The sequence below is a fragment of the Passer domesticus genome, chromosome 8 (genome assembly GCF_036417665.1).
Source record: "Passer domesticus isolate bPasDom1 chromosome 8, bPasDom1.hap1, whole genome shotgun sequence".
NCBI classification, from domain to species: Eukaryota; Metazoa; Chordata; class Aves; order Passeriformes; family Passeridae; genus Passer; species Passer domesticus.
In genome coordinates, this window is record NC_087481.1 from 44,493,919 (window position 1) to 44,515,962 (window position 22,044).

Below are 22,044 nucleotides of genomic sequence, written 5' to 3' on the forward strand. Positions count from 1 at the left end.
TGATTGCATTCTCTGGCACAGCAGGGTCCTAATTCAGACCATGCAACATGGGTCATGGTCTTACCTGAAAACATAAATAAACTCCAGAAAAGCACAGTGAGAGGGGGGGCAGCTGCAGTGTTTATTTGACAATCACATGCAGTGCTATACAATTCAGTCCCCCTGCTTGCTCACCTCCCTTCCTCCCAAATGCTGCCCAACAGCTGCTGCTGCAACATCTGGAAATGAGTCCTTTTATTTAAAATGGCCAACATAAGTTTCCAGGCCAGGGACTTCAGGGGAAGCCAAGGGAAGAGGTGTGAGGCTCCATCACCCAGTGCACATCCTCTGCAGCCTGAGGATGAAGCAGTGCCCATCAGCCCGTGTGCCAGGGCACACCCTGGAGTCTGTGCTCTTGCCCAGCACGGTGCCCTCCACTACAGAATGTTCTTGGCAATGGCGTTCAGGGTCCTCACTTTGGCCACGTCTGCCACCTTGATGGAGTACTCGGGGGCAGAGAAGGACGCTCCCATGGCAACGTTGGGATTTCTGTCAGGAAAACCAGTGATTAGTGTGACCTGCTGGGGATACACACCAGTAAGATCCACCAAGAAAGACACCCCCATATTTCCCCTAGCTTCAGCATTGGCCAAAGTTGGTGCCACCCAAACCAAAGCTGAGACAGTAATAAAAAGAACAATAATCCAAAGAAGTGCAGACCTATGGACAAATATAACCCATTCCTCACTCAATTTTCAGAAGCACATCCCACTGGCTTGCCAAATCCTACATGCTTATGTTAAAAGTCTAAAGCAACTGTACCACAACCTGCCTTCCCAAGTGCCCTCAAAACTCCTAGGGGGGGCAGTAGCAAGAGAAATGTCCCAAGGATCTGGTTCTGCATGGAATTCATGTCCACGTGAGGAGCACTGCTGGATTCATACACTGCAGAACACAGTATCAGGCACCATGACCCCAAACATAAAAGCACAACTAGCACTCAGGAAGCTGTTTGAAATTTATGCCAGTTCTACAAATGCATGCTCACATTCATTAGCCTTTCCCTCATAGAGTTCTGCTAAAAAATAAACGTAAGCCATCAGTTACCTGAACTTCATGCCTGAGTCCCGAGCTGAGCGAGCAGAGCAGTGAAACTCAGAAGCAGTGGAGCCTTCCAGAATCCTCTGCAGGTTGCGCTCCGTGATGCCACCTCCTGGTGGGAACCAGCCCGATGTCACACACCGAGCAGGTGACACTGTTCCAGACCTGACACCACCCCGGGACCTCACCACTAAGGGACAGGAGCCATATACACTGATGGGGAAAAAACAGCCCCTGGGACAACAGGGACAAGGACATGTGGAAAGGGACTGGAGAAGCCCTGGCTCATGCTCTCCCACAGATCTAGAGCTGTCCCCAAATCCTGCAAGGAGCTGCAGGGCTCTGCCCTCCCCAGCAGGCTGCATGGCCTTTACTCACACCAGGACAGGAGCTGCTCCTCCTTGACAGCTGGCTCAGAAAGCCAGATCAGAAAGTGGATTCCAGGGCAAGGAATCCAGGGCAAGGAGGCTAGCAAGGAAAGGCTAAGGGTTGCAGGACCTGGTACAGATGACAAACATTACCTGGCACCACCACAATTCTGCCCTTTGCCTGAAAGAAGAGTAACGTACATGTCAGTGACATTATTGAGGACCACATGCACATGTGCATTTGTGAGGCAGCAAAGAAACCTCACATGCAGCACTTTCCATAAGCTCATGGATGTCACCACAGTTAACAGTTTGTGTGCTCTCATCCATCTTTTTTGTACTATTCACATTTTAAAATGAAAAGTGGAAAAGAACTTGCAGTTACAGCTAAGACAACCTGTCACCATTCCCTCCTACCTCTCCATCCCACCTTGCTACCTCACCTGTTGCACTTTCCTAAAAGCAACTGTGAGACACTCAGCAGGGACCTCACTCTGCTGTTTGTGTGGGCTCATCATGCCAGCTGTTTAAACCAACTCCCACCACCCTCCCCGAATCTGCAAGCAAGAACCCAACCAGTTGTTGCTGTGGGAGACTTTGGGGCCCAGCCCACACGGACTTGGGGAAACAGATTAAAGCCAAGCAAGAGAGGGAAGGCAAGCACTCCTCGACAGAAGTCCCTCCCAGAAAGGAGGGATACCATAAAGCCTGCAGGCAGTGCCAGGGAGCAGCCAGTAACCCAGCACAGCAAGCACTCACCTGTTCTGCAAGCCTCTTAATCAAGGACAATCCTTCCAGTGCTGAGCTGTCACAGCCACTCGTCAGCACGCGCTCAAAGCCCAGGGAAATCAGGGTCTCCAGTGCCACCAGAGGGTCATGCACCATGTCAAAGGCTGAGGGACAGAACAACAGCTCAGAAACCGTTCATTGTGCTCAAGCCCTGTCCCTCAGCCAGCTCCCCCAAAGGCAGTGACAGGAAGGGTGCTGCTCACACCCTGCATTCACAGCCCCTCAGTGTAACACTCCCCTTGCAGCAGTGCCAGGGACACCACACTGGGCTCCTCAGACACCTCCTCTGTCCCAGGGCAATGAGCCAGCTCCCAAACCTGAGCCCCCTGCACCCCCCTGTTGTGGGGAACAGCACAGCCTGCAGAGCTTTCCCTCTCCAAAAACAACCAAAGCAGATGAAGCTGAGCCCCCTGGCAGCCCCGCCTTCCCCGGCAGTGGGACACAGGCTGGACCCTGCCCGGGGAACTCACCGCGGTGAAACGTGACGGGCAGGGGCCGGCACACGGCTGCAAGAGGAGGACATGTGGTCAGTCAGGCTGGTACAGTCCCTTGTGCTAGAACCAGGGACATACCTGGCATGGAAGAGGGCAAAGGCTTCTCAAGCCATTCCTGGGGAGCGCAGAGAGTCCCCGTGCTTGCTGGGAACAATGCTCTTTACCCAGGATGTTTCGCGGGGAATTGTTCTTCTGCCCTCTGAGAAAGCAGCACACCTTTGGTTCTATGGGTAACCCCAAAATCCCCCATCCTACCTGGCACAGGCAGAACCCTCATTCCCACCACAGATGACTTTCTCAGCAGGAAGGAAGCAGGGAATTTGTGTCATCTACCTGGGGAAAGGCCAGGGCCATTGCTCTTTGGAAGCAGGGGAGCTGATTTTTGTGACTTCTCTCACTACCTACAATTTCTGCTCTCAGACCACAGCAAACTTCACCAGAGGTCCTCTACTTACTGAGCAAAGCTTATTTATTTCTACATAAAGATATCCACATGCTCCCTGCTAAGTCCTGGCAAGACCCTTTTCCTTTGCTGCACCCCTTACAGAACATTCACCTTTGTATGAGAACCTCAACACCACACCACCAGGGTGGTGTGGCCCAGCCCTCTTTAGCTTTGGCTGCAGCTCCCAAAAAACATGCAGCAAGAAAGAATTTCCTTCTGCATGTTTGTGGTCTGGGCTAACAGCCTCCCACTGCAGCTTCAGCAGCTTTTCCTGTGTTCACACCTCTCTCTTGTAATCTTTTCTCCCTGGGTGTGTTAAGAGAGAAAAATGAAGACAAACTGCCGTGCAAGGCCAAAGTCCAGGAAGACACATCCTAGACACCTGTAGCAACGACATAAGGAGGAGAACAAAGGACAAAGAAAACAAGAGAGAGAGTTCAACAGGTCAAAGCAGCTCACCTAAGCCCTCCTACACTTTGCCATTATGACCCCGGTGTCCTCAAACTGTGTGTGAGTGGCTTGGGGCTGTGGCCCTCGGCCTGCAAAGCTCCTAAAGTACTGAATGTCTCACAGGTACGGCAGGAAACGGAACGGAAAACGGAGGAAAGAGGCGGCAAGGCCGCAGACAGGACGCTCAGGCCGAAGCCCGGCAGCAGCGCTGCGGCCCCGGCAGGGCCCGGCGCAGCCTCACCCAGCAGCGCCGTGCAGAGCTCGGTGTCGATGCGCCCGTCCTCGGTGAGCGCCCCGAACACCAGCCCGTCGGCGCCGTGCAGCTTGGCCAGCCGGATGTCGGCTTTCATCACCTCCACCTCGCGGTCCGAGTAGAGGAAATCGCCGCCGCGGGGCCGGATCATGACGAACACGGGCACCCGCACGCACTGCTTCACCACCTGCAGCAGCCCTGCGGCGGGACGGGCGGCTCAGCGCGGCCGCGCGCCCCGGGGCGCCGAGGCAAGGGTTAGGGTTAGGGTTAGGGTTAGGCTTAGGGTTAGGGTTAGGCTTAGGGCTCACCCATGCTCGGCGTGGTCCCTCCTTCCACGAGGCCGGCGCACAGCTCGATCCGCCCGGCACCTGCCGAGAGCCGCGTCAGAACGGCCCGCCCGCGCCCGCGCCGCCCCCCGCCGGGCCCCCGGGCCTTACCTCCGCGCTCCGCGTTGACGGCGGACTCCACCGAGTCCACGCACACCTCCATGAGGAACCCATCGTCCATGCCTGCCGGGCGGCAGCGCCGCGGTCACCGCGGGCCGCGCCATGGCGCCCGCCCGCCCGGCCGCGCTTCCGCCCCGGGCCCCGCCCCCCGCTCGCGCTTCCGGGCCCGCCCCCTCGCGGCCCGGGCCCGCGCCCCCCGCCGGCGCGAGGGCGGGCGGGCGCGCGGGCGGGCGGAGGCGCGGGCCGCGAGCCGGGCGCGCCCACGCCGGCGCGCGGCGCGCGCGGGCCCCGCCCCTCGGGCGCCCCGGCCCCGCCCCCGCCGCCGCGCGGGCCCCGCCCCCGTCCCGCACGCGCCCTCAGCACCTGCGCTGGCGGCGCGCGGGGGTCGCTGCTCCGCGCTGCCGGTCACGCGCCGCGCGATCGTCATGGCGACGCCCGGGCGGGGCCGGAAGCGCTCGTCCCGCGCTTCCGGCGGCGACACTTCCGGCGTGGCTCGGGATGCTGCGGGCGGCGCGCGGCGGGGCCCGGCGGCTGCTGCGGGCGGGAGCGGCACCGGGAGCGGCTCCGGGAACGGCACCGGCACCCGCACCGCTCCCGGCACCGCTCCGCCTCCCGCGCCGCCTGCTGCAACAGGCGCCCCAGCCCGCCGCGCCGCCGCCCGCCGTGGGGCGATGGCTGCTGGCCTGCAGCGGCGCCGTGGCCGGTGCCGTGGTGCTGGGCGGCGTCACCAGGTGAGCGCCGCACCCCCGGTCCGTCCGTGTGACCCCGCGCGGCTGTGCCCGCAGGCAGCGAGCCCGCAGAGCTGCTGCCGTGCTGCCCCGCTGGGCTGCCGGGCACAGGCTGCTCTGCTCTGGGCATGCCACTGCGGGGCAGCTCTCACGCGTTTGTCGCCATTTCAGGTGTGCTCATTCACACACTGAGCTCCGTCCTGCTCCTAGCTCTGAGCTGAAGGGTTGTCTGAACAGGGAGTTTGAGACATATCCTAGAACCCCACAGCATGTCCTGGCTTGGAAGGGTCCACAAGGACCATCAGAGTCCCAGCTCCCGGGCTGCTGTGCAGCCCACAGCCCTCGCTTCAGTTCAGCAGATGTGCTGACTGCCTGCTCGTGTCTCTGCTCCCAGGCTGACAGAGTCAGGCCTGTCCATGGTCGACTGGCACCTGGTGAAGGAGATGAAGCCCCCCCGAACGCAGCAGGAGTGGGAGGCCGAGTTCCAGAAGTACCAGCAGTTCCCAGAGTTTAAAATGTGAGTGTGCCAAAGTGGAAGGAGGGTGGGCTGAGAGCAGCCCTCCTGGCACTGAGCCACCCACAGACCTGCTGTAAGAAGGGAAATGTTCTCTGAGGTCCCTGGGACGGCACACAGAGCCTGCCTGGGGGTGGCTCGTGCAGAGCTCAGCGGGGGCTGTGAGACAGGGGCTTTACTGTCCTTCGACAGCCTGAACCACGACATGACGCTGCCGGAGTTCAAGTTCATCTGGTACATGGAGTACTCGCACCGCATGTGGGGCCGGGCCGTGGGGCTGGCCTACCTGCTGCCTGCCGCCTACTTCTGGCGCCGGGGCTGCCTCAGCCGGGCCCTGCAGGGCCGCGTGCTCGCCCTCTGCGGGCTCGTCTGCTTCCAGGTGAGAGCCCGCCCCCTCTGCGTGCCACTGCACCGCCCGAAACGCCGTCCTGTCCGCTTCTAACCCCCGATGCCTTCCACTGGTCCTGTCTGCTCAGAGCTCCATCCAGCCTGGCCGGGGATGGGGCATCCACAGCTTCTCTAGGAAACTGTTCCAGTGCCCACCACACTCACAGCACAGATTTTTTCCCCAATATCGGATCTAAACCTGCCTTCTGTCAGTTTGATACCTTCTGATTCAGCATAGCTAAGACAGTGGTATCAGTGGTGCCATGGCAGTGTGTCAGTGCTGGCACCTAGTTGAAAGTAGAGGAAACAAGTTGCTTTGCCCCTAATATTTATCCCATTTTAGCAGTCGCTGCTGTGCTGTGTGGCTCTGAGCCCTCTCGTGTTTTGTCAGGGGCTGCTGGGATGGTACATGGTGAAGAGTGGGCTGGAAGAGAAGCCAGACTCGTACGACATCCCTCGGGTCAGTCAGTACCGTCTGGCAGCACACCTGGGCTCTGCCCTGCTCCTCTACTGCGCCAGCCTGTGGACAGGGCTGTCTGTGCTGCTCCCACAGCACAAGGTAGGCACTGTGTGTCAGGGCAGTGTCAGTTCACGGGGCTGGGCTGTGATGTGAAGGCTGATGGTGCTTCTCTTGTGGTCTCTGTTCCTCACTCTGATCCAATACTTACAGTGTTACAAATACCCATCCTGTAAACTTCTTGGCTATGGAACACTTGCTTTGGCTCCTGCTGTTTGGGTCAAAAGTGATGAGTCTCAGAAATTGTGGAAGCTCAGCCAGGGGTGTGCCTGGCTGGGTAAATTATTTGTGCCAGTAACTGTCCAAGGGCCACTTCAGTTTCTGCACAGAGCTGGACTTGATTAGCTGTGGTTTTGAGAGACCACTGGAGCATGGCTGCTGTGTGGTGGTCTGTAAAATCCCCCTCTAAAACATAGGCCAACCCCTTGGCCTGTGTATGTGGTGAAGGCTTTTCTCAGCTGCTGCCAACAGCACTGGAAATGCTTTGATTATTTCTTTTTCTTTTTTTCTTTTATTTATTTTATTTTACAGTTGCCAGAAACCAAGCAGCTCCTTCGCTTGAGACAATATGCTCATGGCACTACAGCTCTCATTTTTCTTACTGCCATTTCAGGTAAAGCTCTTTCTGCTGTCCAGTTTGTGACTCATTCCTCTCTGCTGGTTTGTTTTGTTTTTTTTTTTCCTTCTGTTCTGTGGGAAAACTGCTGCTGTCAGGGATGTTACAGTCAAGAACCTCCTCACTGGTCTTTCCTGGGCAGGAGGGGAGGCACCTTCCAGCCTTCCTGTGCTGCGTGATCTCTGTACATGTTGCTGAAAGAAATTCAGGATCAAGCTGAGCTCTTGGATGAGAGCTGTGCATCCTGGAGTGACACCTTTGCCTACTGTCATTTTCTGCTCTGGAACTGCAGGTGCCTTTGTGGCAGGGCTGGATGCTGGCCTTGTGTACAACTCCTTCCCCAAAATGGGGGAGCGCTGGATCCCAGACGATCTCCTTGCCTTCTCCCCCGTGCTGAGAAATATCTTTGAGAATCCCACAACTGTACAGTTTGATCACAGGATCTTGGTAAGTGCTGTCTTCCTGATATGTCTGGGCTGCTTCTTGGTTGCCTCCTGCAGCCAAGCTGTCTTCTTTGGGCTGTGGTTCTGTCAGCTTGAGTGATTTCTAGGGTGTCCAAAGGGCCTGAGAGCGTCTTACCAGTTTGCTTCTGCAGGAAGAGGAAGTTTAGCATTGTTTCTTATTTTCAGTGTGGCCTTCTTCCTTAAGGAGGTCTTCCTCCTGCGCAAGTAACACACTTTGTTTCTCTGATTCTCCTTTTCCATAACACGAGCTACAGTGTGGGGTAGCCTTGCTATTGAAATGTCTGGGAAAGCTGTGTGAAATAAAACTTGGAAATCCTGATATTGAATGCTTCCTGCAGCATTTCTGAACTTGTTTTGCACAGTAGTGCCCCGTGAATGTATCCCAGCCAGTTACAGCAATCCGGATATTAAATACCACTGGCTGCACTGCTGTGAACTAAGCTGTGGCTAAGACTAAAAAAAGAAAGATTAAGCTGGATCACCTTGGGTGACCTGCAAGCAAGATTAAGCTGGTGAGCTACAGCTGAGTGGTGGAAATGAGATCAGTTTTCCAGATGACAGCTTCCACCTTCAGTTGTCAAGGTGGCAGCTGGGGAGAGGGCAGACACAATCTCTAATGACTTGAATTAAGGAGGAGAAGCTGTTGAAAAGTAAAGCATTCATTTGGAGGAAATTAAAAGTCTCTGTAACTTCACTTAAATTTCGGGGTTGTTAACCTGATGGTGTGGGAGCTCTAGGATTTGGTCATGGCCATTAATACATTTCTTTAGTTAAATACTTCTCACACAATTTCTTTTACTGCATGGAAGGCACAGCCAAAGGCCACTGCTCCCATTTCCCTTGAGTTTTCATTGAAGGGTGGTTGTTTCCCTTCCCTTCTGCAGGGAATTGCCTCTGTCACAGCTGTCACAGCACTGTACCTCTTCTCGAGGAGAATCCCACTCCCTCGAAGGACCAGGATGGCTGTGACTTCCTTACTGGCCGTAGCTTACATGCAGGTACTGCCCTTGTTTTTTTCCTACTCCTTTGCAGCACATTCACAGGGCAGACCTGACCCCACTTGGATCTGTGCTGGCTCCAAGAGTCGGGAGCTGACAGGTGGAGCTGCCTAGACCCCACACCTCACCATACTGCATGCACACTGAATTTGGGGTGGCTCACGTGTGGCCGTGAGCCTTTCTAACACCACCCTTTGTGCTGGGAATGGTGTCCGTGGTGCATCCACACCTGCTCTTACCTCTTCTCCCTTCTCGGCAGGTGGGCCTGGGCATCAGCACCCTGCTGCTTTACGTCCCTACGCCTGTGGCTGCCACGCACCAGTCGGGCTCGCTGGCGCTGCTCAGCGTGGCGCTGTGGCTCATGAGCGAGCTCCGGAGAGTTCCCAAGTAGCGCACCGGCGGGACGGCCCTTCGGGGAGCCCCGGGCCGGCCGGGCCCCGGGCAATGTGCCCGCAGCCGGGCTGGCGCGGGAGGCGGCGGCGGGTGTGAGTGCGAGCTGTGTAACATAAAGGAGCTTTGTAACGCGGCTGTGTCTGCTGGGTGCTCCTTGGCGGAGCGAGGGCTGCGGGGGCCGGGCCGGGCCGGGCCGAGCCCAGCGGATCCGGGCCCAGCCGAGCCGTGCCGAGCGGATCCGGGCCGAGCCGGGCCGAGCCGAGCGGATCCGGGCCGAGCCGAGCGGATCCGGGCCCAGCCGAGCGGATCCGGGCCGAGCCGGGCCGAGCCGAGCGGATCCGCCAATGGGAGCGGGCGGTGCCGCCGGCGCGGCGCGCTGCGGGCGCGGATTGGCGGCGCGGCGCGGCAGTGGGCGGGGCGCAGTCCGGAGCGGAGCCGCCATGACGGCGCACAGCTTCGCGCTGCCGCTCGTCCTCTTCTCCGCCTTCTGGGGCCTCGTGGGCATCGCCGCCCCCTGGTTCGTGCCCAAGGGCCCGAACCGCGGGTGAGTGGGGGCTCGGGGGGTGCCGCGGTCGGGCCTTCTGGAGCTGGGCCTTGCCCTGCTAACGGCGGTGTCTCCGCAGGGTGATCATCACGATGCTGGTGACCACCGCCGTGTGCTGTTACCTCTTGTGAGTACCGCGGGCCTTCCCCCACCCCGCTGCCTCCACCGACACCGGGGGCTGCTGCCCGGCTTCCTCCCTGGGTGGAGGCTGGTGCCCGGCCCGCCTCCCTCCGGGCCCGTCACTGCCGGGGCGGCAGCCGCTCCCGGTGCCTGGTCTGACGGGGTTTTGTCCCTGTGCAGCTGGCTCATCGCCATCCTGGCCCAGGCCAACCCCCTGTTCGGGCCGCAGCTGAAGAACGAGACCATCTGGTACGTGCGCTTCCTCTGGGAGTGAGCAGTGCCTGGGAGCTGGCGCCTCAGCAGAGACCCCCATCAAATCCATCACCGTGAGTGGGCACGTGTCCCTGCAGCCTGTATGTGCTGGGGAGGGAGCTGCAGCTCAGCCCTTGCTGGGCTGGGGGAAATGTTTAGTTTCTGTGCCTTGTGGCTGTGGTGAGCTGGTCCCAGTGTGGGGCTGCTGGCTGTGCGCTGGGCCTGAGCAAATCCAGCACTGTAGTTCTCAAATTTGTGGGAGCTCCCTCATGAATGAGGTTTGCTGCTAACTTCTCTTCCTTCCTCTCTCTCCCAGCTCTTGTAGCTGTTCCAGCCTCTACCCTCCTGTACCAAGCAGCCCCCAGAGGTGCTGGACAGAGGCTGGACCGGCTGCCCAAGCACACCTGGAGCACTGCAGCCTGGACCAATGGATGGCTGGGCCCCAAGCACGGCAGGCAGCATCCCTGGATGAGGGCCTACTAATCCAGCCCTAGGAGCAGCCACGCTGCCAGGGAGAGATCCCTTCAGCTGGCCCAGTGCTGCAGTGACTGAGCACCATCCTGTGAGGGACCTTTGTGTGGTGCCAGCAGATCCTGTCCCAGCAGTGCTTGTCCTGCCCTCCTGCTGTGTTCAGCCCTAGCCCCCACGTGAAACCCCTGCTCGTAGCCCAAGCTGCCCAACTAGTTGCCCTGTCCCTGGTCATTACATCCACTGGCTGCCCGTCTGCATGAGAACACAGGAGCCATTGCATCCCCCGTGATCAGTCCCCTGTGCTGGGGGTGGTCCCTGCTAAGGCAGATTCTGGCTGTGGGTGGAAGAACAAAGGGTTAACCCTGGAGGAGCATGCAGACCCCCCTGGGTGTGGTAAGGGAGGTGTTGGGGTCTGCTGGCAGGATGAAAAGAGGGCAGTCTCCCACCTGAGCAGTGAGGCAGCTGCAGCAGTGTTTGGGTATCTCCACCACAAGATGGGTCCAGGTTCTGAGAAGAGCCAAGCAGGGCATTGTGTTTCAGGTTTCCCCTTATTTATCAGATAATTTATCTGTATTTATTTATTTGTGTCGTTTAACTTGTGTTGTGGAAATAAATCCTTTTTCTATTAAGTCATGCTGGGGTCTGAGTCACTTGCTGCTTTGAGGCTGAACAAGAGTCTTGGCCTTATTCAGCCACCTTTCCTTTCCCCAGCCCTGTTCCTGCACCATGGGAACAAGGCTGGGATCCTCAGCTGTTGGGCAGGAGGTCGGCAGCACACTGATGCATGGAAAGTTTTATCCTTGATGCCACCTGTGTGCTCAAGCTGTGGGACCAGGGTCACAGGGAGGGAACTGTGTGTGCTAGAGAGAACTGGGTGCTTGCCCAGCCTCTTGCAGCTCTGCTGGGGCCATTTCCATGGTTCTGGAGCAGCTCAGCTCTTTGCCAGGCAGCCAAGACTCAGGTGGGGAATAAGGTAAAAAGCAGAGACCAACATCTTGGGAGAGCTCTGAGATGACAGGCTTTTCCTCTTAGGAAACTGAGGGCAGCAAAGGATGCTGTTTCCAAGGATCCCAACAGTTTGGTTTGGATCAGAGCTCCCCTTGCTGCTACCAGCTCAGTTAAGCTCAGTCCTGCTGGAATCAGAGAATACAGGCAGGAAAGGGGCTCCATCAGCCCACTGTGGCAGCAGGGAGCAGCAGCAGAGCTGTGCAGCCACCCAGCCATGCCACCAGCCAGGGGCCATCGCTGCTGGGAGCTGCTCACTAGGAACTGAGACAGTGCTGGATGGCTCAAGGGGTTTGTTTATTGCTACAGGAATGGAACAGAGTTCAGAACAGTGACAAACTTCATTGGACCATCAGTGGGGCTCCAGCCCCGGGGAATGTTTGTGCCTGTGTGCACAGCTCAGCCCTGGCCTGTCCTGGGGCCGTGAGCTGGGCTGGACTCTCCCAGGGGCAGGCCCAGCCCACCCTCACAGGGTAAAGAACCACAGGTCCTGACACCAGTGCCCGGCACAGCACAGGGCAGCTGTGCCCAGGAGGGAATGCATGTGTGAAAGGAAAGGCAGCCCACTCTGGTGGTGCCTCAAAAATCAATCAGTGAGCCCTCAGGGCTCAGTCTGGGATGTTGGGTAGGACTAGGATTGTCCTCAGAGGGAAGACATAGCAAAGAGCAGGACACCCCTTCAGGAATACTCCAAGAGGGGCCAGGTTGGGCAGAGCAGCCTGGTGGAACCCACGGTTTACCTTGTTCCTGCAGTAACTTAGCTGGTGCCTGCCATTCTCCCAGCCCCAGGCTTGCCAGGGCCTGCAGAAGGCCACCCCAGGTGATGAACCACAGCATCTCACCAGGCTGCTCAGCAAACTGGTGGCTGAGTCATGGGGTGACTCAGTACTTCAGGCCAGAGCCCTGGGTTGGCTGCCTCAGCAGTAGTGTCCTGTTATCTGAGGGATCTGCCAGGGCTGCAGCCTTGAGCCTGCTGGTGGCAGAGGACTTTGCTCTACACCATGTTGTGAGGCAAAGGCCAGAGGCCAAGGAATGCAAAGATTAGGACTGGGGCAAGGTGGAGAGGAAAGCTCTCATGTCTGTAGCTGCCTCAGCCCACAGACTCCGGTTCTGCTGCAGCGGCGATGGAGTGCAGACTTTGAGATGGTCTTTGAGAAGGAGTCCAAGCTCTCAGAGCCCAGGCTGTCAGCCAGTCCTAGTTCTGCTGGTGCAACTGGATGCTGGGTACCTCTGGCATCACGGCACGCTTCCCTGGCCCAGCGGCACCACCACCTTGTCCAGCCAGAGCAGGGTGTGCTGGGCCGAGCGCAGCTGCCGGCGGTGGATGCGGCGCAGCCGCAGGAGGTAGAGGACGATGGCCAGCGCCACGACCAGGATGCAGGCAAAGAACAGATAGTGGTTGTAGACGAAGGAGAGGCGCAGCCAGGAGGCGTGTGCTTGCCGGATGCTCTCCTGCCGGAGATCCCTGTGGAGAGGAACGTCAGGACTGGCCACGAGATGCGCCAGGTACCGCCAGGGTCCGTGCAGAGCCCTCACCCAGCGCAGTTACTCCTGCTCTGCCCCAGCCACCCTTCCCTGTGTGACACCAGCCGGCAGCCGCTGGTACCTGAGTGGCAGAAATCGCGTCTTGTAGAGGATGGCTCCCAGGGTCCACTGCACCTCGCGGTCGTACACCAGCTGGGCTGTGCGCAGGCTGGGGTAGTCCAGCGGGAACTGGAAGCCCTCGTGAAGGACTTGGTACATCCAGGCTGATTTGAAGCACTGATACCTGCAGAGGCAGCACACAGGAGCATCAGCCGGACACCAACAACTGCACCGGTCCCTCACCCCAGCCAGGGCCCCAGGGGGTGCAGCCGTGGCAGCTCCCAGCAGGTGCAGTTACTTCAGCCGGTGCTGGTCAGCGTGCGCCGAGTAGAGGCCGCCGCGGAAACGCTGCGTCAGCACCTCCCAGCGCTGGCTGCAGTACTCCTGGGGGAAGGAGAAGTTGGGCTTCAGAGCAGAGAACCGCCCTCACTGCCAGGCCAGCTCCCCTGGGCTGAGGCAGCACCCACCTGGGCAGCAGAGGTGAAGGTGGGAGCGCTGTATTGGCCCCCCAGGCGCAGCACGTCCTCGGTGCAGTAGAAAAACTCCGAGAAGCCGTAAAACTCGCTGTTGCTGAAGTCGATGGGTGCTTTGTAGGTCTCCACCAGGGAGGCGTGGCTGCCATTGGACCCTGCCAGGAGGGGCTGCAGCAGCTTGGCACAGGCCTGCCAGTCCCCTCGTCCCCTGATGTACAGGGTTTGGCCACTCCTCACCACCGTGTCCTCCAGCCCCACAGGCAGGCAGGGGTCCAAGAAGGGCATCGTGGGGGTCAGCCCTGTCTGCTGGTTGTGCAGGCTGGAAAACAGTCCAGGGAAAAATGGCAATTGCACAGGGGGTCCTATACCACCTCCCAAAAGCCTAATCTAGCCCTGTCCCACATCCAGATACCCTCTGCACCAGACCAGGCTGTGTCCTCTTGTACCGTGCAGAGCTGGTGCCTGCCCTGCCACCTCCTGCTAAGGGTGAACTCACCACATCTGTCACTCTGGCCTGCAGCTACATGCTCTGAGCACCTGTAAGGTGCAACAAGGCACAGCCCACCCCCCAGCTCATGGGGATCTGCGCCTCTGCACAGCCCCGGGGGATCTGGAGGCAGGGGCTGCTCCCGGCACAGGACTACCTGGGCACCAAGCCTCCAACTCTGGCGACAGCTTCGTGTAGTGCTCTTGGAAGGAAAGGAGAGACAGGAGACAGGAGAGCTCGAGGTGGGGATGCAATGGAAAGATGTGCTGAGTGAATCGGTGCTGGAGATGGGGAAGTCAGAGCAGGAAAAGCCAAAAGCCACTAGGAGGGGCCTCCCTGTAGCCTGTCACAAGGAGAGAAGGAGGAAGGCAGGGAGCTGTGGCACTGATAACGCCTGCCAGGCTTGGAGAACAGCAGCAGCCAAGCACTCTGTGCCAGCCCAGGCACCAGCTGCTGCCAGCGTGGCTGTGGGAGCTCTTATCACCACAGGCAGCTCGTGAGGCAAATCCAGGGGGGAGAGCACAGCATGAAGGAACCAGCACCCCATTTCACAATGCTCTGTTGGGGGCAGCACCAGGTGAGGCAGCAATACCGGTTGTGAGCATAGGTTTGGTTCAGCACAAGTTCCTCATAGCGCTGCCGGGCAAAATTGCCCCCGAAGCCCAGGAAAGTGTTGACGTAGACACGGTACATGTGGCCAGCGTGCTGCACGTCACAGCCCAGGTTGAATTCTGCCAGCAAGCTCTTAGCAGCCTCGTCCTGCTGACACAGATAGGTCACGATCAGCAGCGATCCAGGGAAGGCAGGAGCTGCTCTGGGGGACCAGACACGCACCTGCTGTGGGGAGGAGATGGCTCCGGAGTCGGGCACTTCGTAGGCAATCTGCAGGGAGGCCCCTCCCATGTCAAGGATCCCAACTGTTCGTTTCCGAACCAGGGACTTCCCCTGGTCCCCGAGTGCTACGGTGACCATTGCATCCTCCTCTGCAACCCACAGCAGCATGTCAGCAAGAGGCAGGACCTGGGGCAGCATCTTCTCCTTTCCACCATCACCCCACAGCTGCCTCATGTGCTCCTCCCCCACTGCAGGCAGACCCCCAGGGCCACCTGCAAGGATCACCTCCCAGGTCCAGGAAAGTTTCACACTTCTGAGAGGAGTCAGGCATTGCTGCCTACTCCAGAGGTTGATCTTAGCTACAGCACTGGTACAAAGTCCAGCATGCCCTGCCTAGACCCTCCCAGCAGTTCTACCAGCAGCCAGACTCACCATCCTCATGATCAAACCGCCCCAGGACAAAGTTGATGCCAATCCACGAATAGACACCTGCACAAGACAGAAAAGGTCATTACAACAACACACTAAAGAGGAACAAGCAGTGCTTTGTGGCAGCTCCTACCTTCCTGCTTCCCTGAGATCACTTCTGCATGTGATTTGGAGAAGAGGAAATCAAACTCCAGGGGCACATTTGTCACCAAGTCTTCCAGGATTGCAGCTTGCTGCCTGCAAGGGTGCAGGAGAGGGACTGATGCTGGTGGAGACACCAGGAATCACACCACACTACAGCCCCTGTACAACCCCACAAGTTCTGCTGCTGCAGCCAGCATGTTTTGGAGATGAAAAATAGATCTCTTTGTTTGAGATCTTCAGTCAAAAGCATCTTTTCTCAGCTCCCTCCCAGCAGGCTCAAACCCTCCTTCCGCATCCCCTCCCACTCGCCCCTACAACGCGCCGTTTCCTTTTCAGTTCCCCCCGGGACTCCCGATTCTCCCGCACGGTGCAGGAGCGGGCAGCTGTCCCGCTCCTCCCGGGGGCTGAGCGGTGCCAGCGCATCCCGGCCCGCCTGACACGGGCGGGCACTCACCGCTCGGGCAGCAGCCGCATGCCCGCCGTGCACAGGATGTACAGCGGCGTCTCCCGGTGCTTCCGCGGCGGGACGTGCGCGGCCGCGAAGCGGAGCAGCGGCCGCAGGTACGGGGTGGCCTGCTCGGGGGCTGCCGCGGTCACCGAGATGCCTGCGAGGAAGGCGCCGTGAGCCAGCCCGCCCCGTCCGAGCGGGGGCTCGGCCCGGAGAGGGGCTGCACGCACCGGGTTTGATCTTCTTCACGACCGGGCGGCTGCTCCGGTCCCTCATCTGCTTGATGTCCAGCAGGTCGTGCGGGTTCCCGTTGTGCGGGGGCCAGAAGTAGACGAAAACGCGGGACCCGCTGCTCCCGCAGTCCACCACCACGCCGTAATTAAGGGACGAGTCCTCGGTGTCCGTGGCCGTCAGCTCCTCCGCCCGCGCCAGGTACCTGCGGCACGGCGGCTCAGCTCCGGGGCTCGGCACCGGGGCTCGGCACCGGGGCTCGGCACCGGCGGCCGGCCGTGACCCCGCTCCCCGGAGCCCCGTCCCCGCTCACCTCTCGTCCCGCCGGGAGGCGCGGGGCGGCGCGGCCCAGCGGCGGGGCACGACGGCCGCCAGCAGCAGCAGCAGCCCCAAGAGGAGAGCGAGCCCCAGCGCAGCCGGGCGCTGCCGCGGCCCCGGGCACGGTCCCACCGAGCGCCACGACAGGCAGAAAACGCCGACCCTGAGGGAAGAGACCACCGCTGAGCACCGGCACCGCGCCGGCCCCGACCCCCCGGCGCTGCCCCGCTCACCTGGCCATGTGCGCCCGCCGCCGCCCGCCCGCGCATCGCCGCCGCGGGCACGGCCGCCGGCACCGGCGGACACGTCACCGCCCGCCGCCGCCGCCGCGCCCCGCAGCGCGGAGCCCCGCCCCCCGCGCCGCGCCGGCCAATCGGCTCCGCCCGCCCAGCTGGAGCCACGCCCATGCTGCCCGACGACCAATCGCACTGGGCGGGACGCGCCCCGCCTCGCGCGGCCGGGGGCGGTGCCCGGCTTCGCCCTTGCTCCCGCGTCCGACCTTCGCCGGGAGGCGGCACGCGCAGGCTTCCAGCCAATCGCGGGCGCCCAAATACACAGCACGCGCCGACGTCCGGAGTGGCGGGCTCGCCGTCCAATGGCGGCTCTTCGGTCCCCGGAGAGGCGGGACGAGCGGGCCAAAGGTCGCGGGAGCGCCGGCCAATGCGCTGCGCGGTAGGGCGGGGCGCGAAGTTGAGACAGCCAATGGGCTGCGAGGGCCGGCAGGGCGGGCAGTCCCGGCGGCCAACGGGCAGCGCGCCCGAACGCGCCGGAGGAAGCGGCCGGCCAGTGGCGGCGCCCGAGCCGCGGCGCCGGCGGCCAATGAGCGCGCCGTGCGTGGGCGGCGCGCGGCCCGCCGAGCCAATGGGCGCCGCTCAGGGGCGGGCGCCGGACGGCGGTGGCCAATGGGCGCCGGGGAGGGGCGGGGCGGCGCGGGGCGCGGCGGGCGCGGGCCGGGGCGGCGGCGGCGGCGGCGGCGGCGGCGGCGCGATGGAGCTGGGGGCGGGAGCGGGGGCGGGCGCGGGCCCCGGCGCGCGGGGCGGCGCGGAGTCGGGCCGCGTCCTGCTGCTGCTGATGGGCGGCGGCGGCGGCGCGGGCCGGGCGCGGCGGGGCGGCGCGGAGACGGAGGTGGCGCCGGGTCCCGGTCCCGGCCCGGGCGGCCCCGAGCCGCGCTCCCCGCCCGCCCCCGACTACGAGGCGCTGCCCCAGGGCGCCGCCGTGTCCACGCACATGCTGGCGGGCGCCGTGGCCGGCGTGATGGAGCACTGCGTGATGTACCCCATCGACTGCGTCAAGGTGCCGGGGGCGCGGGGCGGGGGCGGCGCGCCGGGAGCCCCGGGCACGGTCTGACGAGCCGCGCGGCCCGGCGCGCCCTGTTTTGCAGACGCGGATGCAGAGCCTGCAGCCGGAGCCCGCCGCTCGCTACCGGAACGTGCTGGAGGCCCTGTGGCGCATCGCCCGCACCGAGGGCGTCTGGCGGCCCATGCGCGGCCTCAACATCACGGCCACCGGCGCCGGCCCGGCGCACGCCCTCTACTTCGCCTGCTACGAAAAGTTAAAAAAGACGCTGAGCGACGTTATCCACGCGGGGGGCAATAGCCATGTGGCCAACGGTACCGGCCCCGGCACGGCCGGGGGGAGCGGGGCGGGAGCGGCGGGCTGGCGGTGGGGAGGTCCCGCCGCGGGGTCGCGGTGCCGCGGGTGTCCTAAAGCCCTGTGCTCTCTGCAGCCGTGAGCCAGCCGCACGGTGCCGGGCACCGGGAGCGCCCGCCAGAGCCGCTGCCAGGTACTGGCTGAAGCAGGTTAGTGGCCCTGGCTCGGAAGGATGCCCGTGGAGCGGAGCTGCCTGCAGACAAGCTGGGACTGGCCGTGGCCCCGGGGGCTGGCAGTGCCCGAGCTCGCCCCAGCAGTGCCACGTGCTTTCGGAGCCTGTCTCGCCATGGTGCCCATTACTCGCCTCAAGGACTCGCCACAGTAGGGGGAGCATGGGGCTGAGGGGAGAGCAGGGCACGTTCCGCCCTTGGCAGGCATGCAGCGGAGTGCCAGCGGCTTCTCCGTGCGATGTGGGGATGCTCACCATCCTAAGGGCTCCCTGCCAGCTGGTGGCATTGGCCTGTCCCCCACAGAGTGGGCACAGATGAGTCCCGGTCACCCCATGGGACATGGCAGCCTGTCACAATCTTCTCCCTCTCCTCCTGTATCTCGCTCTGGGTGGGAAGCCCGAGGACCAGCCTGCCTTTTGGAAGGGAGATGGAGGCTGCCTTCAGATCTCACCTTTTCCAGGGGCTTCCTCCTGTGCCTGGGCCAGGGACTTGGGGCTGTGCTGGAGTCCCAGGGTCCCTCACCTTTCCCCCCCTCACATGTGGCAGTTCTTGTTTTGCAGGTGCAGCCGGGTGTGTAGCAACGCTGCTCCACGATGCAGCCATGAACCCTGCTGAAGGTAATGGTGGTCCTGGCCTGCCGGGGAGGGGAGAATCAGGGTCTGCCCCAGCCTCTTGGGTCCCCTCTGTGGCACAGAGAGGGCTCTTGTTCTTGCCTGACTGCAGGGGTTCTTTGGGGACCCATGGCTCCAGTTAGGGACCCTGGTGGCAGCCTGTTATGGACAGGGTGGGTAGAAGAGATTAACTCGGGAGCACAGCAAACCACAGTTTAGGAGGAGCTGGGAGGGCATGGGCTTTCATCCAGGAGTTTGGCTGGGGACTGTTACCTGGAGCAGGAGAGAAGGCAAGAGAGATGTGACTGGCAGTGCCAAAGTCATTCTGAGTGTCTGGAAGCTGGGCACTGCTGTATTGAGGTCTAGGGAAGAGGTGGTACAGTTGTGGGCCTGTGTTCAAGAGGAGAATTAAAAGAGTGGGGTATAAAAACATGCTAAAGAAGTTGGGAGAAGGGAGATCTTGTGAAATGTCTGGAAGGTGCTGATTTTGATGACCCTGAAGTATATGGAAAAAGCATTGGGAGTTAGTAATTTTCCTAAGTCCATAGAAGTGGTGAGAGAAGGAGAAGCAGTGAGGAAAGGCCGATCGTGAAGGTATTTTTCCCTCTTAAAAACTGCAGGGTTTGTGATGGTGCAGGCTCCAGCTGATCTGGGCACAGGTCCTGGCTGCCCACTGCATGACAGGGACCCCAAGGAGCAGGCAGCTGCCAGACCACTGTCATGGAGCTTCTCTTGTCATGGCTGTAGCAGTTCAGCATCGCATCGTTTTTAGCTCCTTATGGTCACATTGAGATAGGGGGAGGTAGAACAGCGGCAGGCTGTGCTCTGGACTCCCCTGTCCCAATCTTGGATCTGTTAGGGGGGTTTGGCCTCTGAACCTTGCCCAGAGTGGCTGCATTTTGGCAGTGGCTGCTCACAGTTCCTGGCTAGTGGGCTCTGCAATGAGCTGTGGTTATTCTGGGCTGCAGTGGGGGTGGCAGGAGAGGGACAGTCTTATCCAGATCGAGAGCTGCCTGGGAAATAAGAGACCAAATGCCAGGGGTTTCTCCTCACTCAGTGATAGCCCTGCAGCAGTGGATGGGGAAACATCGGTTGCTTGGGAGCAAGGGTGGATCTGGACTGTAAGCAGTGGGTATCAGGATATTCCCTGGGGCTGTGGCATGTGAGTGGCTTCATAGTGGTGGTGTGTGTGTGGCAGTGATGCCTCAGCAGATTGAAGTGGCTGGAGTCCTCTCTGGAGACACGTGGGCACCGGTGGTTCGAGTTGTCCCTCTTCAGCTCTTAGGCCAGTGTCACCAACTCCAAGCAGTTGGAGCAAGCCTGGCCTTGTGTTTACTCTTCTCTCTCCTCTTCCCCTCCGTGCCTGGGTCCTGGCTGCTGCTGCTGCCTGTCCCAAGTGGTGAAGCAGAGGATGCAGATGTACAACTCGCCTTACCAGCACGTGATGGACTGTGTGCGGGCTGTGTGGCGCAACGAAGGGGCCGGAGCTTTCTACCGCAGCTACACCACCCAGCTCACCATGAACATCCCCTTCCAAGCCATTCACTTCATGACCTACGAGTTCTTGCAAGAGCAGCTCAACCCCCACAGACAGTACAACCCGGGCTCCCACGTGGTCTCCGGAGCCTGCGCGGGGGCTGTCGCTGCTGCCGCCACTACGCCTTTGGACGTTTGCAAAACGCTGCTCAACACCCAGGAGTCGCTGGCCTTGAGCTCCAACATCAGCGGACACATCACAGGCATGGCTAATGCCTTCAGGACGGTGTACCAGGTGGGCGGGGTGACCGCCTACTTCAGAGGGGTCCAGGCCAGAGTCATCTTTCAGATGCCCTCGACGGCGATTGCCTGGTCCGTGTACGAGTTCTTCAAATACATCCTTACCAAGCGCCAGGAGGAGCGTCGGGCTGGCAAGTGATGCAGAGCCAAACGCCATTCCAGACCTGTCTCACATCCCCTCCTGGTGTGTCTTCTGACCCCTCTCCCATTTGGTTTGGTTTGTGTTGAAGAGAGGGGGCAGCGCAGCCCTTTGGGGTTCAGCGATGCCGTTTTTTGCCTGTGGCTGTTGCAGCTCTGCTCAGGCTGCACAGCCTGCTCTCTGCTGGGCTCCTCCGAGATGTCCCCTGGGAGCTGCAGCCCAGGTCACATGCCCTGGCACTCTGGTGGAGCTGTGCTCCCTACTTCCCTTAACCACAACATCTCACGCAAACTCATCCCTGCTCAGAGGGGAAGGTGAATGTCCTGCCCTGCCCCGGCAGGGCCAAGCTGAGCTCGCAGTCACCAAGGAGGGGGTGACAGTGGGATGCTGGGGGCTTTGTCTGGCTTTTGGCTGAAGCAAAGTGTAAGTCTTGGCCGTTGTCTCGTAGCACGCACACGTGATGCTGACTGCCCCGGTGGTGGTGGTGGTGGTGGTGGTGGGTGAGGGGAGGATGGCACTTGAGGAGGGAGCCTGTAGGTTTGTTCTTGTTCCTGCTCTTGACACCTCCAATAAAACCAGTTCTGCTCTATCCTCATGTCCCATTCTTACTCCAGCGTGGCCCAGCTGCCAGCACTGTGCCTTTCTCACTGTGCCTGGTGCTGAGCTCTTGAAGGATGCCAGAGCAGGGGAGGGGCGAGCAGTCTGGGGGTGGTGGTGGGAGAAGGGGGCCTGTCTGGCCCAGTCACCCTGGCAGCATGCAGGGATGAGAGAGCCCCCATCCCCTCTGGCTCATGGTCCATCACCTGCTGCTGGTGACCCTGGAGGAGAAGCTGAAGTTTGTGTTCCTTGGCAAAGTAGTCCCACACCCTCAGTCTGACTGGGGGTCCTCGGGATGCTTCCAAATTGCTCCAAATGGAAATGTTGGCAGGAGGGGTTGTGTGCCAGGAACAGCACAGGAATTTGGTGCTGAGTGAGGCTGGTAGGTTTTTGTGCACCTCATATAGGAGATTTGGGCCTCGACAGAGCTTTTGCCCCATAAGTTTGAGTAATTAGACTAGTTTGATGCTTGATGAGCATCTCAAAGTTGCTCAGAGTGCTAATCTTTTCCAATCTAGTGGTAATTAGTAGAATAACTTTTTTTAACTTGTTGTCAGTTGTCTCGATACCAGTTCATTTTAGAGTCCCACCCAACTATGGAGCAGTGAGCTGAGCACTAAAGTGTTGCCTCATTGTGCTGACCTGCCCAGAGCAGATCTCTGGGTGTCTTGAACAAATTGCTCATGGGTGATGCCTGAACTCTCACAGTGCTTTCAGGTGTGGCATGTGTCCCACGGAGGCATGCCCAAAATAATTCCCTGGAGGAGATGCATTCACAGCTGTGGTATGTGCTGCCCGTGGGTATCTGGGTTGGATCAG

At 60.3% G+C, this 22,044-nt stretch overlaps 5 protein-coding genes across 9 annotated transcripts; 3 read left to right on the forward strand and 2 right to left on the reverse strand.

Annotated features, from left to right (window-relative positions):
• Positions 1 to 97: 97 nt before the first annotated feature.
• On the reverse strand, positions 98 to 4,773 carry CUTC (cutC copper transporter). Its single transcript, XM_064431000.1, has 9 exons — positions 4,689 to 4,773; positions 4,317 to 4,388; positions 4,188 to 4,247; positions 3,868 to 4,077; positions 2,708 to 2,743; positions 2,208 to 2,341; positions 1,602 to 1,629; positions 1,087 to 1,192; positions 98 to 528 (listed from the first exon to the last, which is right to left on the reverse strand). The coding sequence occupies exons 1-9, from the start codon at positions 4,750 to 4,752 to the stop codon at positions 417 to 419; spliced, it is 822 nt and encodes a 273-aa protein (XP_064287070.1). The 5' UTR covers positions 4,753 to 4,773; the 3' UTR covers positions 98 to 416.
• A 50-nt stretch (positions 4,774 to 4,823) lies between these two features.
• LOC135306666 (heme A synthase COX15) lies at positions 4,824 to 9,075 on the forward strand. Of its 2 annotated transcripts, none has more exons than XM_064430998.1 (8): positions 4,824 to 5,056; positions 5,448 to 5,570; positions 5,760 to 5,946; positions 6,346 to 6,513; positions 7,003 to 7,084; positions 7,380 to 7,534; positions 8,436 to 8,549; positions 8,809 to 9,075. In XM_064430998.1, exons 1-8 carry the CDS (start codon positions 4,824 to 4,826, stop codon positions 8,938 to 8,940), a joined length of 1,194 nt encoding a protein of 397 aa, XP_064287068.1. In that variant the 3' UTR covers positions 8,941 to 9,075. The 2 variants fall into 2 exon arrangements, with proteins under 2 accessions (XP_064287068.1, XP_064287069.1); XM_064430999.1 differs by having other exon boundaries at positions 4,953 to 5,056; positions 5,225 to 5,570.
• A 252-nt stretch (positions 9,076 to 9,327) lies between these two features.
• ATP6V0E2 (ATPase H+ transporting V0 subunit e2) lies at positions 9,328 to 10,962 on the forward strand. 2 transcript variants are annotated; one of them, XM_064431003.1, is made up of 4 exons: positions 9,328 to 9,486; positions 9,566 to 9,613; positions 9,787 to 9,940; positions 10,175 to 10,962. In XM_064431003.1, the coding sequence occupies exons 1-3, from the start codon at positions 9,383 to 9,385 to the stop codon at positions 9,878 to 9,880; spliced, it is 246 nt and encodes an 81-aa protein (XP_064287073.1). In that variant the 5' UTR covers positions 9,328 to 9,382; the 3' UTR covers positions 9,881 to 9,940; positions 10,175 to 10,962. The 2 variants fall into 2 exon arrangements, with proteins under 2 accessions (XP_064287073.1, XP_064287071.1); XM_064431001.1 differs by having other exon boundaries at positions 9,329 to 9,486; positions 9,787 to 9,932.
• Positions 10,963 to 11,610: 648 nt separating this feature from the next.
• Positions 11,611 to 16,653, reverse strand: ENTPD7 (ectonucleoside triphosphate diphosphohydrolase 7). Of its 3 annotated transcripts, none has more exons than XM_064430992.1 (12): positions 16,516 to 16,653; positions 16,278 to 16,445; positions 15,964 to 16,169; positions 15,740 to 15,890; positions 15,275 to 15,378; positions 15,145 to 15,201; positions 14,713 to 14,861; positions 14,471 to 14,637; positions 13,386 to 13,710; positions 13,217 to 13,302; positions 12,941 to 13,102; positions 11,611 to 12,799 (listed from the first exon to the last, which is right to left on the reverse strand). In XM_064430992.1, exons 1-12 carry the CDS (start codon positions 16,521 to 16,523, stop codon positions 12,571 to 12,573), a joined length of 1,812 nt encoding a protein of 603 aa, XP_064287062.1. In that variant the 5' UTR covers positions 16,524 to 16,653; the 3' UTR covers positions 11,611 to 12,570. The 3 variants fall into 3 exon arrangements, with proteins under 3 accessions (XP_064287062.1, XP_064287061.1, XP_064287063.1); XM_064430991.1 differs by having other exon boundaries at positions 14,471 to 14,640; XM_064430993.1 differs by lacking the exon at positions 13,217 to 13,302 and having other exon boundaries at positions 14,471 to 14,640.
• A 546-nt stretch (positions 16,654 to 17,199) lies between these two features.
• Positions 17,200 to 21,217, forward strand: SLC25A28 (solute carrier family 25 member 28). Its single transcript, XM_064431004.1, has 4 exons — positions 17,200 to 17,575; positions 17,664 to 17,892; positions 18,663 to 18,719; positions 20,111 to 21,217. Exons 1-4 carry the CDS (start codon positions 17,270 to 17,272, stop codon positions 20,626 to 20,628), a joined length of 1,110 nt encoding a protein of 369 aa, XP_064287074.1. The 5' UTR covers positions 17,200 to 17,269; the 3' UTR covers positions 20,629 to 21,217.
• The last annotated feature ends 827 nt before the right edge of the window (positions 21,218 to 22,044 follow it).